A 16032-nucleotide genomic window follows, 5' to 3' on the forward strand; every position below is an offset into this window, starting at 1 on the left:
TAAAGTTTGCCACAAGTCACCTGGAGACACCAAACATGTGGAAGAAGGGGCTCTGCTCAGAGGAAGCCAAAATCACACTATTTGGGCACAATGCCAAACGATAAGCAACACAGCTCATCACCCTGAACACACCATCCCCACTGTCAAACATGGTGGAGGCAGCATTATGGTTTGGGCCTGCTTTTCTTCAGCAGGGACAGGGAAGATGGTTAAAATTGATGGGAAGATGGAGCCAAATACAGGACCATTCTTGAAGAAAACCTGTTGGAGTCTGTAAAAGACCTGAGACTGGGACGGAGATTTGTCGTCCAACAAGACAATGATCCCAAACATAAAGCAAAATCTACAATGGAATGGATCACAAATAACCGTATCCAGGTGTTAGAATGGCCAAGTCACAGTCCAGACCTGAACCCAATCGAGAATCTGTGGAAAGAGCTGAAAACTGCTGTTCACAAACGCCTCCATCCAACCTCACTCAGCTCCAGCTGTTTACAAAGAATGGGCGAGAATTTCACCTCTCCATGTGCAAAACTGATAGACACATCCCCCAAGAGACTGCAGCTGTAATCGCAGCAAAAGGGGCGCTACAAAGTATTCACTTACAGGGGATGAATAATATTGCACGCCCCGATTTTCAGTTATTTATTTGTCATAAAAGTTTAAAATAAGCAATAAATATCCTTCCTCTTCACAATTGTGTCACTTGTTGTTGATTCTTCACCAGAACATTAACATTTTATCTTTATGTTTGAAGCCTGAAATGTGGGAGAAGGTTGAAAAATTCAAGGGGCTGAATACTTTCGCAAGGCACTGTACTGTACTGTTGCAGTTATACTCGCAGTATCTCTTGCCCCTGGTTTAGGTTTTGCAGTGGTTAATATTCTATAAGATTGAGTGAATTCTTAAGAATCCCGTTATGTCTTCCTGTCTGTATGCCATCTCCTCGCGCTCGGTTGTTGGCCTCTTCCCGGCGGCTTCTTTTATTGCTTCTTTTGATGGACCGAGTCCGCCATTGATTTGGCGACGGATTTGGCGAAGCGTTCCATCAGTTTGGATCCCAGCAGCTCGTCTGACACAATGTTGTTTATAAAGTAACCCTGAAAGAAGAAATCACTGTGAGCAGTGGCGTAAATAGAGTTTGATGGGCCCAGGTGCAAAGTTTGAACCTGGGCCCCCCCATATACACAGACACTCGGGGTATGTAATAATGATGCCGACACTCAGGGTACGGCATAATGACGCTGACACGGCTCTTTCCCTCAGCATTCAGCTTTCCCATGCTCTGAAATCCCTCTTTCTATCAGCACACAGCTTTCTTATGTTCTGATATCCATCTTGTCCTCAGCACCCAGCTTTCCCATGCTCTGATATCCATCTTTCCATCAGCACACAGCTTTCCCATACTCTAATATACATCTTTCCATCAGCACCCAGCTTCCCCATGCTCTGCTATACATCTTTCCATCAGCACACAGCTTCCCATGCTCTGCTATACATCTTTCCATCAGCACACAGCTTTCCCATGCACTGCTATATATCTTTCCCTCAGCACACAGCTTTCCCATGCTCTGCTATATATCTTTCCCTCAGCACACAGCTTTCCCATGCTCTGCTATACATCTTTCCATCAGCACCCAGCTTTCTTATGTTCTGATATACATCTTTCCATCAGCACCCAGCTTCCCCATGCTCTGATATCCAACTTTCCATCAGCACCCAGCTTTCCCATGCTCTGATATCCATCTTTCCATCAGCACACAGCTTTCCCATGCTCTGCTATACATCTTTCCATCAGCACACAGCTTTCTTATGCTCTGATATACATCTTTCCATCAGCACACAGCTTTCTTATGCTCTGATATCCATCTTTCATCAGCACCCAGCTTTCCCATGCTCTGATATACATCTTTCCATCAGCATGCAGCTTCCTCATGCTCTGATATACATCTTTCCATCAGCACGCAGCTTTCCCATGCTCTGATATACATCTTTCCATCAGCACCCAGCTTTCCCATGCTCTGATATACATCTTTCCATCAGCACACAGCTTTCTTATGCTCTGATATACATCTTTCCATCAGCACACAGCTTTCTTATGCTCTGATATCCATATTTCATCAGCACCCAGCTTTCCCATGCTCTGATATACATCTTTCCATCAGCACCCAGCTTCCCCATGCTCTGATATCCAACTTTCCATCAGCATGCAGCTTTCCCATGCTCTGATATACATCTTTCCATCAGCACCCAGCTTTCCCATGCTCTGATATACATCTTTCCATCAGCACACAGCTTTCTTATGCTCTGATATCCATATTTCATCAGCACCCAGCTTTCCCATGCTCTGATATACATCTTTCCATCAGCATGCAGCTTCCTCATGCTCTGATATACATCTTTCCATCAGCACGCAGCTTTCCCATGCTCTGATATACATCTTTCCATCAGCACCCAGCTTTCCCATGCTCTGATATACATCTTTCCATCAGCACACAGCTTTCCCATGCTCTGCTATACATCTTTCCATCAGCACACAGCTTTCCCATGCTCTGCTATACATCTTTCCATCAGCACACAGCTTTCTTACGCTCTGATATCCATCTTTCATCAGCACACAGCTTTCTTATGCTCTGATATCCATCTTTCATCAGCACCCAGCTTTCTCATGCTCTGATATACATCTTTCCATCAGCACCCAGCTTTCTTATGTTCTGATATCCATCTTTCCATCGGCACCCAGCTTTCTCATGATCTGATATCCATCTTTCTATCGGCACCCAGCCGATCAGCATGGGAAAGCTGGGTTCTGAGGAAAAATGTATAGCAGAGCATGGGGAAGCTGGGTGCTGAGGGAAAGAGCCTCTTTCTCTCAGCAGAAAACTTTTGCATCCTTGAATCTTTGTCCCTTCTCAAATAAAGCTCTTCAAATACTAGAATGGCCCCCGCATTGCCTTTCATATAGTATAATGGGTCCCACATAACCCTTCATATATTAGAATTCTCTTCCATAGTCCTCCATATATTATACTGCATTTCCCATAGTTCTCCATGTATAAGCTAGCTCTCATAGCCCTACAATTATTATAATGCACCTCCCCTAGTGCTCAACATATTATACTGCACCCCATAGTCCTCCATATATTAAAATGCACCTCCAGAGTCCTCCATGTATTATAATGCACCCTCATAGTCCATGTATAAGGCAACCCCCATTAATACTTCATATAATATAATGCAGCCCCATAGTCCATATTGCATTATGCAGCCCCATAGTCCATATTGCATTATGCAGCCCCATAGTCCATATTGCATTATGCAGCCCCATAGTCCATATTGTATTATGTAGCTCCATACTCCATACTGTACTATGCAGCCCCATAGTCCATATTGCATTATGCAGCCCCATGTTCCATATTGTATAATGCAGCCCCATAGTCCATATTGCATTATGCAGCCCCATAGTCCATATTGCATTATGTAGCCCCATGTTTCATATTGCATTTTGCAGCCTCATAGCCCATATTGTATTATGCACCCCCATAGTCCATACTGTATTATGCAGCCGCAATACCATTTAATGCACCCCCATAGGCGTCTGGCCACCGTGTACTCACTGATTTAAAAAAAAAAAAAATGAACAAGTCCTCACCTCTCCTTGTTCTCCCGCTGCTCTGGTCAGTGTCCCGCGCTCTGCAGTCTCAGCTCAGCAGTCGTGCAGTAGTGACGTCACCGCGCTTTGCTGCGCTGAGACGTCAGGCGGAGGCACAGGGGGGGGGCAAAAGAAGAAGGATGGATGGGAGTGCTCCGCTCTATTCTTCATTACTGCTGTGTGCAATAACGGTTGAGGGCCCGTGGGCGAGGGGGGCCCGATGCTGGTCTGCTGTTACAGCACAACTTCTTTCTCACAGAGAGGATCCGGCTGCTTCTCTGCAGGGCAGGCGCTGGGCCCCTTACCCTGCAGGGCCCGGTGTGGCGATCTCTGCAACCGCGGTGAGGAGGATCTGCACGAGGGGTCAGGACTGTGATAAGACAGGGCCTCAGAGGTCAGACATCCCACTGGAAACCACTGGGGGCGCTGTACTGGGACAGCCCCATCTCCAAGCCCCTGCCCCGGCAGTGAGGGGGTTACACTGCGGCTTTCTCAGTAAATACCACACACCCATCTCTCTGTGATAATGTTCTATACTCAGTGTTACTGCCCATCGTGCATGATATTCCGGACACCTCCAGAGCTGCATTCATACTTCAGTACCTGTATAGAGTGGGACAGGCAGCCGTTGGTGCGATGCGTGTAGCCCACAGTGTTCAGCGCCTCCCGGACAAAGTCACCGGCCGATTTCACGAGAGCATTGGTGGGCAGATTCTGGGCCATGTTAGTGGAAACAATCATGGGGAGCACGGACTGTGGGCAAAGGGAAGAGCGTTATACCGGGGTATCTAAGCCGATCAGCTCTGTCTGCTGAGCCGGGTATCTAAGCCCATCCTGCGGGGTACACCCATCTTGTATGGCGGTTTTACCTGAACCGTTATCCCCTTCGATTTATATTCTATGGAAAGAGAACGGGAAAAAAAGTCCACAAACGCCTGAAAGAGAAGAGAAGAGGACATGGTCAGCGCAGGGACAGGTGGCTGATACCAGAGAGTAATGGCTCATGTAATCAGGGAGCCGTTAATCTTTCACCCGTACAGTTGTTATGTTCAAACACCCCACAACTTCCAATACAGAGCCACGCCCCTTTATATGCAAATTATTATTACTCAGCTCCGCCTCCAATGGCAGGTATACCTTGGTGGCGCTGTATAAAGCCATCATCGGGTACGGGTGTGCGCCAGCCTGAGACGAGACGTTTATTATCAGACCCTTCCTCCTGTACAAGAGAGAAGAGTGTCTGAGATCCAACCACACAGCAATCTCCAGAGTGCCACCGCCATCCAAACACACCGCCATCAAACCACACCGCCATCTCCACAGGGCGACCGTCCTCCAACCACACCGCCATCCAACCACACCGCCATCCAACCACACCGCCATTTCCACAGTGCCACCGCCATCCAACCACACCGCCATCTCCACAGTGCCACCGCCATCCAACCACACCGCCATCTCCACAGTGCCACCGCCATCCAACCACACCGCCATCTCCACAGTGCCACCGCCATCCAACCACACCGCCATCTACACAGTGCCACCGCCATCCAACCACACCGCCATCTACACAGTGCCACCACCATCCAACCACACTGCCATCCAAACACACCGCCATCTCCACAGTGCCACAGCCATCCAACCACACCGCCATCTCCACAGTGCCACCGCCATCCAACCACACCATCATCTACACAGTGCCACCGCCATCCAACCACACCATCTACACAGTGCCACCGCCATCCAAGCACACCGCCATCCTTCCACACCACCATCTCCACAGTGCCACCGCCATCCAACCACACCGCCATCTCCACAGTGTCACCGCCATCCAACCACACCACCATCTACACAGTGCCACCGCCATCCAACCACACCACCATCTACACAGTGCGACAGTCATCCAACCACACCGCCATCCAACCACACCGCCATCTCCACAATTCATTCATAAACTACTTGGTGGGTTCCGGTAACTTTTCCCTAATACATAAAACTTTTATAGATCAGAACACAATGCAGAATATCATGGTTTACGCTCTCGGACACCGACCTCTGCACCATTTTTGGCAGCACAATCGTGGTCATCTGGAAAGTAAGAATAATGGCATTAAACTGAGATACCTTCAACTGCAGAGATATACAGCTCCTATCACCCTGCAGGGGGAGGAGACTCATAGCTCCTCCTATCTGTATCACCCTGCAGGGGGAGGAGACTCAAAGCTCCTCCTATCTGTATCACCCTGCAGGGGGAGGAGACTCATAGCTCCTCCTATCTGTATCACCCTGCAGGGGAGGAGACTCATAGCTCCTCCTATCTGTATCACCCTGCAGGGGGAGGAGACTCATAGCTCCTCCTATCTGTATCACCCTGCAGGGGGAGGAGACTCATAGCTCCTCCTATCTGTATCACCCTACAGGGGGAGGAGACTCATAGTTCCTCCTATCTGTATCACCCTGCAGGGGAAGGAGACTCATAGCTCCTCCTATCTGTATCACCCTGCAGGGGGAGGAGACTCATAGCTCCTATCTGTATCACCCTGCAGGGGGAGGAGACTCATAGCTCCTCCTATCTGTATCACCCTGCAGGGGGAGGAGACTCATAGCTCCTCCTATCTGTATCACCCTGCAGGGGGAGGAGACTCATAGTTCCTCCTATCTGTATCACCCTGCAGGGGGAGGAGACTCATAGCTCCTCCTATCTGTATCACCCTGCAGGGGGAGGAGACTCATAGCTCCTCCTATCTGTATCACCCTGCAGGGGGAGGAGACTCATAGCTCCTCCTATCTGTATCACCCTGCAGGGGGAGGAGACTCATAGCTCCTCCTATCTGTATCACCCTGCAGGGGGAGGAGACTCATAGCTCATCCTATCTGTATCACCCTGCAGGGGGAGGAGACTCATAGCCCCTCCTATCTGTATCACCCTGCAGGGGGAGGAGACTCATAGCTCATCCTATCTGTATCACCCTGCAGGGGGAGGAGACTCATAGCTCCTCCTATCTGTATCACCCTGCAGGGGGAGGAGACTCATAGCTCCTCCTATCTGTATCACCCTGCAGGGGAGGAGACTCATAGCTCATCCTATCTGTATCACCCTGCAGGGGGAGGAGACTCATAGCCCCTCCTATCTGTATCACCCTGCAGGGGGAGGAGACTCATAGCTCATCCTATCTGTATCACCCTGCAGGGGGAGGAGACTCATAGCTCCTCCTATCTGTATCACCCTGCAGGGGGAGGAGACTCATAGCTCCTCCTATCTGTATCACCCTGCAGGGGGTGTACAGACTTATCTGTTTCTTACCTGTACAGCGGACATCATGTTGCAGTTCATTATTTCAGTTATTTTCTGTTGGAAAAAATATACAATTAATTGAATTATAAATTGGTGGATTTGTCTCCGGTTACGACAGAACACGGATTGGTCTTCCAAACCCACCACAATAGGTTCTGGCTCTACAGATCTGCAATATTAGTTGATGGGAATAGGGATCATGGGGATCATACAGTGATTGATATAATCAGACACGAGATGTCTTGGAACATAAGATTTCCCGGAACACAAGATGTCTTCGAACATGAGGGCAGTGTGAATAGTAAAGGATTGTGCTTGATGAAGAGTTTGAGATCTTTGGATGTCCAGAAAACTGGGACGGGGCGATTAAGTAGATATAATATAGGAGATAGTCAGGAATAATCAGAGGAGGACAGCAGGAATTGGTGGGTTTTGGGTGATGAAGGCAAGAAAAGTCTCAGAACGTTGGATTTTAGTGAAAACCATGAAGGTGTAGGAACGAAGCTCTGAGGCTGGAGTAGAATGACTTTGGGGCTATATAGAGTATGAAAGTGTTTGATGGACCATGAAAAGAAAATTCCATTCGAGGAGGAAGTGAAGACTTGGAGATGAGCTTCGGAATAGGTGGCTTTCTAGGTTGACTTTAAAGGCATGAAAAGTAAGGAAATATTGTCTGATACACGGATTGTCCTGAGGCTGACGGAGCCTTCTGGACGTCTTGGGTAGGAAGGAGATCCTTCCAACATCACACTCACCTGGCTGAGATCAGGGACATTGAGAAACATGGTGGGCTCCGGACTGTAGGCCATCCCAACGTTATTGACTACAAGAGAAGAACCAAACATTCACATCTCTGCTTGAAGCAAAACTACAATTCAACAAGAGAAGACGAGAGAAGTCAAAGATGGAAACGTCACCGATGAGGAAAAGAAAGAACACTGGAATATCTAGAAGAAAGGGGGACCCAAAAATCAAATTGGGTCCTCACTATGATGGTGGTTACAACAGATTTGGGGTTTGATACTGAGCACCACAGCCCGGCATAGATAACACCTTCTGATGTTTCTCTACAATTTGGTAAAGATCAGAATATGATGATAACATTGGATATAGCTATCACAATTTTTTTCAGTAACATTGATCGGGCATTCATTCCTTCAATTAGAGTTTCTGACCAGAACACAAAGTGTGATGGACCCTGGCCAGACAAGGTCCAGGTATGTAATTTGAGATTGGTACTACCAAGGATCCCAATGTCCAGATCCTTCAACTCCTTCTCAACCTTGGGATAAATTTCAGGTCCTCCTGTGAAGTCCAGCTGGATTACTTTGGTTTTCCTTTTGGTTTGTTCCTCTGTAAAAGGTTAAAATCTTATGTAAGTGTCATGGTTGTCCTAAGGTCAATAAGAAATAGTCCCCCACCCCCACCCCCACCCCCACCACCACCACCACTTTTAGAAGAAAATCCATAATCCTTCAGAATCAGAAGACCTTATTGACTCCATGTGTGACCAACCTCACCATCCCAGACTAAATGTATATTTACTTAATTGTCCTGTATCTAGAAACTTCATGTATCACACTACATAGTACAGTGTCTGGAGAGTTTCTCTGTTTGGACCTAAGTATGAAGTCTTCAGATGAAGTCATGATGAATGTTTTGGTAGTGACACGTTAATAGAGGTTTTCCGATGTAGAGTCTGAAAAAGAACTCCAGAATGAAAGCAGATTCCAGAATTGTCCTCCTACCTTCTCAGGTATCTGGAAACCAGTTGTCTCCAGATATCGGAGATTAGTATTTGGAGGTCTCTAATCTAGTCTAGATATGGACAAGATAAACAGGATCTCCAGGTAGAGACAGTGTGAAGAAAAACTCTAGAAAACGGAAGGATAAATTAATTTTTTCCTCAACTTCTCTATATGTGGAATCTTTATCCTGCCTGTATCTGGAGATCTCATTTGTGTTAACATTTGGAAACCTTAACCAAGTCTCGATTGACCTAATCAATATTTTCAGAAGAAGAAATCTGGAATAAATGAGTCCCTTCATCAAGCCCTAAGTATCTTGAGACGTTTTCCACATCTTTTGGAGACGTTCTACTCCATGTCTAGATACCAAAAGATTAATGATGTCTTCAGATAGAAAAAGGATGAAGAATAGATCATATTGCATAGATAAGGAGTCATTAAACCTCTTTGAAGACCTCCTTGATCCTGTCTAAATACGAATAAGATGCACTCCAAATAAAGATGATAGAGACTTTAGATGCTCGTAGCGCAAATAAGGAACCTAAATACAATTTTCTGTTAACAAGTCTGTATCTTGTGACTTCTTTAATAGTTCCTAGATATAGACATGATACAGAAGACCTCCACATGGAGATGTTGAAGAAAGACGCAAGAAACTGCCAAAAAAGACAGGAGTCCGCCCTCAACCCTCCTCTATCTGTAGACTTCATTCACCATATGTAGACATGAAAAATATAAAAATATGCTGGTAGGATGATTGAGACTACTTTGTACCTCTCTATATCTAGAGACGTCCTCCTGTCTGTATTTAGATACCTTATTCCTCTCTCTATCTAGAGACGTCATCCTATCTGAATTTGGAGACCTCCTTATACACCTCTCTCTATCTAGTGACATCCTCCTGTTGGCATTTGGAGACCTCCTTATACTTCTCTATATCTAAAGACGTCCTTTTGTCTGGATTTAGAGACCTCCTTATACCTCTCTATATCTAAAGACATCCTCATGTCTATATTTGGAGACCTTCTTATACCTCTGTGTCTAGAGACAACTTCCTGTCGGCATTCGAAGACCTTCTTACACCTCTCGATATCTAGAGACGTCATCCTGTCTGAATTTAGAGACCTCCTACCTCTCTATATCTAGAGATGTCTTCCTGTTGGAATTTGGAGACCTCCTTATACCTCTATACCTAGAGACATCATTCTGTCTGCATTTGGACACCTCCTTGACTTGGTTTTCATATGGATAAGTCAAGATCATACTTTAGGTTCCCGTTAGGATGAACAAGACTACAACTGATCATGTGTCACACCTTCATTTCCCCATCGAACATTATTCTTCAGTTTCCAGTACAGAATCATATCTTACCGATCCCTTTGGCAACATTTTTCAGCTTCTCTAGAGTCCTGCTGATGAGGACGATATCGAAACCCCTTTTGGCCAACTATGGAGAAGACACATGTTTGAGGACATAAAAGTTGATGAATGCATAGACGCACTGGTGTCCACTCACCTCCTCAGCGTAAGACTTCCCAATTCCATCTGTTGCTCCTGTTACCACTGGAAAAATCAGAAAATATAGTATAAAAATGTAACTTTGGGGGTTTCATAGATCTAAAAATTGGCCCCCGCTCAGCTATACCTGATGGTACATTGTCAAAAAATGTACAAACCTCAGGAATGGTCCTTAACATTATGCCCGCTGAGAACCAGTCACACTGATGGGCAACCGAATGTCAAACTTTCTCAAAAAAAAGTGGTCAGTGCAAAAGTTTGTGCACCCTTGCTGCATTATTTTATAATTATTTTTGTAAGGTTTAAGTATTTAAGTAATTTCCAAAGTCTTAATCTGGGACCAAGAAATTCAACCACTGCTTGGAAAAGTAGTAGGAGGAAAAAATAAGGTAAATGCAAAAATCTGTGCACCCTTTCAGAATATTTTTTTTTGTAAGGTTTGTGCATAACTCAAGATATTAAATCTTAATTAAAATATTTATGTGCAACTATGGCTTGGAAAACAAGGAGTCAGAAAAGTGGCTCATGCTAAAGTTTGTGCGCCCTCACATTATCTATGTTGTTTTTTTCTTTTACAAGGTGTGAGAACTTGGTTACTTCTTGTCAATGTCGTAATACACCGCAACAAAAACCAGCCACAATAGCGCCCCCTACGGCCTTGAGCCTAGAAAGCAGGAGGCTAGAAATCCAGGCGATGTTGAGCTTGATGTCAATAATGACAATGACCCCCGAGGCCTCTGTAATCCGGACCGCAGGACTCCGGCACAGATACACCGGCCCGGATTTGTTTGCAGTAGTAAATTTTACCGCATTGGCTAATTATTAATTACAGCGGACTTTACCCTCCAGAAAAGTTATCAATCCGGGCTGTAGGGAGCGGAGACGATGGAGCAGCTGATAAGAGGGCACCACTTATAGGCAAGAGGTAACCGAAAGCAGTCCGGAAAAATCGTGTGGCTCCAACGTGAGATGATGAAACTTTACATAATCACATAAAAGTATTCACACCCCTTGTATTTGTATGACATAACTTGGTATTACTTTGGAGTCCCTCTGCAGTCGTTTTTTATAGAAATCGTCCACACCACAATGGTCCTGTGAACCTACGGCACAAGGCTCTGTGTGCACTGAACTTGTCCACCTTGGAGCGAGAAGACTTTGAGGTTAAGGATTTCTTCTGGCCTTCAGCAGGTTTCCATTCAGGATTAGGCATTCAGCTGCCCTAAAGCCTCCACCTTCGAGGAGTCCGGTCCCCCATAACTACCCTAATACTGAGGCAAAAGGGAAACAGAGGTCCCCTGCATGTGTTGGATATACCATGTTCAGAAGTCGCCTCCACATCAGAAACTTTGAATTTTAGGGTTGCAGGTTTTTGTCTACGATTACTAGGTATTGAGCTTCTACAATGTTCCTGTGTCCTGCCTAATACTTTTGCAAAAGGTAGTAGAGGGCCCAGGTATGTACTGGATGTCCCTTTAGACTGTTCCCACAGTTACTCTATACTTTTCAAAATCCATTCTTCAAACCTAGAGACTGCAAAAAAGCCAAAACAAAACACCAAAGTTCATACTCTCTAGGGTTAGGGGAAGGACATTGAAAACTATGGAGTAGCTGCGGGGATAATGTAAAGAGACATATCCAATAAATGCATGAGTCCTCTACTATACTACCTTAGTCATTTTGGATAAAAAGCTGCTGCTGGCCACAAGATAACACCACCAAAGTTCATACTCCCTAAGGTTAGGGGAAGGACATTGAAAACTATGGAGTAGCTGTAGGAATATTCTAAAGGGACATATCCAGTACATGCATGAACCCTCTACTATAGTAATTCTGGATAGCAATCCGCTGCAGGTAAACCAAAACACCAAAGTTCATATTCTCTAAGGTTAGGGAAAGTGAATTGAAAAGTATGGAGTAGCCGTATGAATATTCCAAAGAGACATCCAATACCTGTATGAACCCTCTACTATATTACTATAATAATTCTGGATAAAAACGTCTGCAGGCCTCAAGAAAACCACACACTAAAGTTCATACTCTCTATGGTTAGGGAAAGGACCATTGAAAACTACAGAGTGGCTGTAGATATATTCTAAAAGGGTCATATCCAGTACATGCATGCACAATCTACTATAGTAATTCTGGATAGCAACCTTCTGCAGGCCACAAGAAAACAATATCACCAAAGTTCATACTCTCTAAGGTTAGGGAAAGTGCATTGAAAAGTATGGAGTAGCTGTGGGGATATTCTGAAGACACATATCCAGTCCTCTACTATACTACCTTAGTAATTGTGGATGCAAACCTGCTGCAGGCCTCAAGAAAACCACAACACCAAAGTTCATGCTCTCTAAGGTTAGGGGAAGGACATTGAAAAGTATGGAGTAGATGTAGGAATATTCTAAAGGGACATATCCAATACCTACATGAGTCCTCTACTATACTATAGTAACTCTAGATAAAAAGCTGTTGCAAGTCTCAAGAAAACCACAACACCAAAGTTCATATTCTCTAAGGTTAGGGGAAGGACATTGAAGTGTATGGAGTAGCTGTGGGGATATTCTAAAGAGACATATCTGATACACACCTGAGCCCCCTACTATACTACCTTAGTAATTCTGGATAAAAAAAACTGCTGCAGGCCGCAAGAAAACCACAACACCAAAGTTCATATTCTCTAAGGTTAGGGGAAGGACATTGAAATGTATGGAGTAGCTGCGGGAATATTCTAAAGACATATCCAGTACATGCATAGCTCTCTACTATACTACCTTAGTAATTCTGGATACAAACCCACTGCAGGCTACAAGAAAACCACAATACCAAAGTTCATACTCTCTAAGGTTAGGGGAAGGACATTGAAAAGTACGGAGTAGCTGCGGGAATATTCTAAAGACATATCCAGTACATGCATAGCTCTCTACTATACTACCTTAGTAATTCTGGATACAAACCCACTGCAGGCCACAAGAAAACCACAATACCAAAGTTCATACTCTCTAAGGTTAGGGGAAGGACATTGAAAACTATTTTTGCAGCAGGTTTTTCCCCAGGATTACTAGTTATTGTGCTACAGTAAAGCCTCCACAAAGGTCATGTGCCCCACTAGATCCTATGGTAAAGGGGATGTAGAGGGCCCATGCATGTGCTGGATGTGTCGCTTTAGTGTCTTCATACTGTTCAAGGTCCATTCTTCACACCCTAGAAGTGATGTTTTGTGTTGTCATTCTGCATTTCTATCTAGTCTTCTGCAGTAATGGCCGACCCACCTCTAGGGTTCTATTTTCATTACTACTGATTCTTCAGCAAAAGGGGCCATGCATGTGTTGGATATGCATCTTAAGAATCCCCCCAGTCCTAGTCGCCATACTGTTTGAGGTACATCCTGGACCTTGGGGTTGCAGATGTGACCAGGATTTCTATATATTCTGCTAAAGCAAAGCCCTCCCTCCACCACAAGCGGGATGCCACTTTACTGCCACCATATTTTTTGAGGTCTATCCTCCATGCTCAGAACCTTGGGGTTGCAGTATCTTGTGGCCTTCAGCAGGTTTCTTTAGCCAGGATTTCTATATATTCTGCTGCAGTAAAGCCCTCCCTCCACCACAAGGTGGCCGCCACTTACCTGCCCAGCCGCCATACTTTTTTACGTCTGTCCTCCACACCTTGGAGAGGAAATGAACTCTGAGTCCTCTGAGGACTATCCATAACTGTTTGAGGACCAGGTAACCCAGGGCCACCTTTCCCAGCAGGTTGATCGCCTGAGACAGAAGACACTCCATTCTCTTCTCTCATGTAGTACCTCTGTGGTCGCCAACTATTACTATCAGCGTGTAAAATTCCGCAGTCCCTCCTCCAGCTGATAGCTGGGGATCTAAGTCAACCACATATACAACGTCCCTCATGTGTTGCATGGCCCAGAGCAGAGCGCGCAGCAAGTGCAGATACCAGGGTGGAGTTACAGTCAATGTATGGTAAATAATTAAATGTCTCCGATAAGGATCCTACAGAGGACAATGACCCCGACTGCTGGAGATAAGCGACTCAAGATCTACCAGCGTCATTGTGACTCGGGTCTGCTAAATCCCTAAAGATGCTGGCCATAGGGTGGAGGGTAAATTGCCCAAAATTAATGAATTTTGATGACTAGTTTACCCACAACTTGATCTTTGCAACTATAAAACCACAACTTAGAAACCAAGAATCTGAAAAATAGACTTTGCAAAAGTTTATGCACCCCCTTCATATTTTAAAGTTATAGGGACCCATTGCTCGCTAATTCTTAATCTGATGCCAAAAAAGTTTATGTATGACCATAGCCTGGAAAACAAAAATAAGTGCAATTTGTAAAAGTCTGTGCACCCCTTCAAAGTTACTATTTTTATCTAAAGACTCGGCCTATATGGACATTTAAGTAACCCCTTCTCCTCCTACAATAATTAACTATGTATGACTTCAGCTTATAAAATGGGAAAAAAGTAATTTGCAAAATTCTGTGCACCCCTCTAAAGTTACTATTTGTAATCTAAGGACTTGGCTCATATGGACATCTAATTACACCCCTTTTCCTCTTAAAAAAAATAAATATGTATGACTACAGCTTACAAAATGGGGGGGGGAAAGTAAATTTGTATAAGTCTGTGCACCCCTCCACTGTCACGTTTCAAAACCAAAAATATTAAACTATAGGTAAAGGGATTAAGTTTGTGCACCTGTCTAATATTAGAGGCTCATTAGGCCTTATAAATACAACCCCCAAAATAAATGTATAAAAAGCAAATTCTAGATCTTCAACCTTGTTATCTCAGCAATGGGTTATGTACAAAAGTTTGTGCACCATTCCACTTCACTCACTAGCATATTTTTTTTTTCTGTGTGCAAAAATCATTCAATTGGCTCATTTGGACATCTTTAAATCAGCAATAAAACATGGAAAATGGCTTGTGCAAAAGTGTGCACGCCCTGTAGCAATTGTTTTTTTCTTCTTCAGAGAACTCAAGTCATGATGCTGAAGGCCAAGTACATTCAATGGGGAAATGTTGTGGCAAAAATGTATAAGCCTTTCTACTTCACAGCCCTTAACTAGCGATGAGGAGCATATTTGGGTTCACCAAATCAGCACAAACTACACGAAAAATCGGGTTTGAACAGCGACCCCCATTCAAGTCTATGGAGACAAGAATTTTGAGGATGTAAAATGGCCGTAGTAAGCGCTAGGGGGCTGGGGTGGAAGTTAAATGATAGTAAGAGCAGAGCAGGATTTAAACCCCCCCCCCCATTTTTGATATCCAGTCGTGGTAAAGCCGATCGGTGGGCGCTGGTGTTATCAGGATGAGGCGCCAGGAATATTGCCCCCCCAGTCTAAAAATAGCAGCCCGCAGCTGTCCAGAATTGTCGTATCCATGAGATGTGACAATTCCGGTGCTTTACTTGGCTCATCCCGATTGTCCTAGTGCGGTGGCAATCAGGGTAATATAAGGGCTTAATGACAGCTGTGATTTTTCAGCTGCCATCAAGCCCTGAATTAGTAATGGGGAGACGTCTATGAGATCCCCCCATTACTAATCCTGTAAGCGGAAAAAAAAACACCACCAAAAGAATCCTTTATTTGAAATAAAATACACACACCCTTTTTCACCCCTTTAATAGCCCCCAAAACATCCTTGCAGATCGGATGTAATCCATATGAAGTCCCATGACGATCCCGGTACTGCTACATACTGAAGTAGTAGTGCGTAGGCACATTAGAGAACATGATCACCCGCTGCGGCTTCAGGCAGACACTGACTAAACCGCATCTGTGAGCAGTGACATCACCG

General features: G+C 44.8%; 1 protein-coding gene across 1 annotated transcript; it reads right to left on the reverse strand.

The window, feature by feature from the left end:
- Positions 1 to 763: 763 nt before the first annotated feature.
- LOC142262365 (very-long-chain 3-oxoacyl-CoA reductase-B-like) lies at positions 764 to 14086 on the reverse strand. Its single transcript, XM_075332162.1, has 11 exons — positions 13839 to 14086; positions 10209 to 10255; positions 10064 to 10139; positions 8187 to 8297; positions 7700 to 7767; positions 6954 to 6998; positions 5703 to 5737; positions 4790 to 4871; positions 4522 to 4587; positions 4256 to 4405; positions 764 to 1100 (listed from the first exon to the last, which is right to left on the reverse strand). Exons 1-11 carry the CDS (start codon positions 13993 to 13995, stop codon positions 984 to 986), a joined length of 954 nt encoding a protein of 317 aa, XP_075188277.1. The 5' UTR covers positions 13996 to 14086; the 3' UTR covers positions 764 to 983.
- Between the last annotated feature and the right edge of the window lie 1946 nt (positions 14087 to 16032).

This window comes from Anomaloglossus baeobatrachus, unplaced genomic scaffold (genome assembly GCF_048569485.1).
Source record: "Anomaloglossus baeobatrachus isolate aAnoBae1 unplaced genomic scaffold, aAnoBae1.hap1 Scaffold_244, whole genome shotgun sequence".
In the NCBI taxonomy this organism is placed as follows: Eukaryota; Metazoa; Chordata; class Amphibia; order Anura; family Aromobatidae; genus Anomaloglossus; species Anomaloglossus baeobatrachus.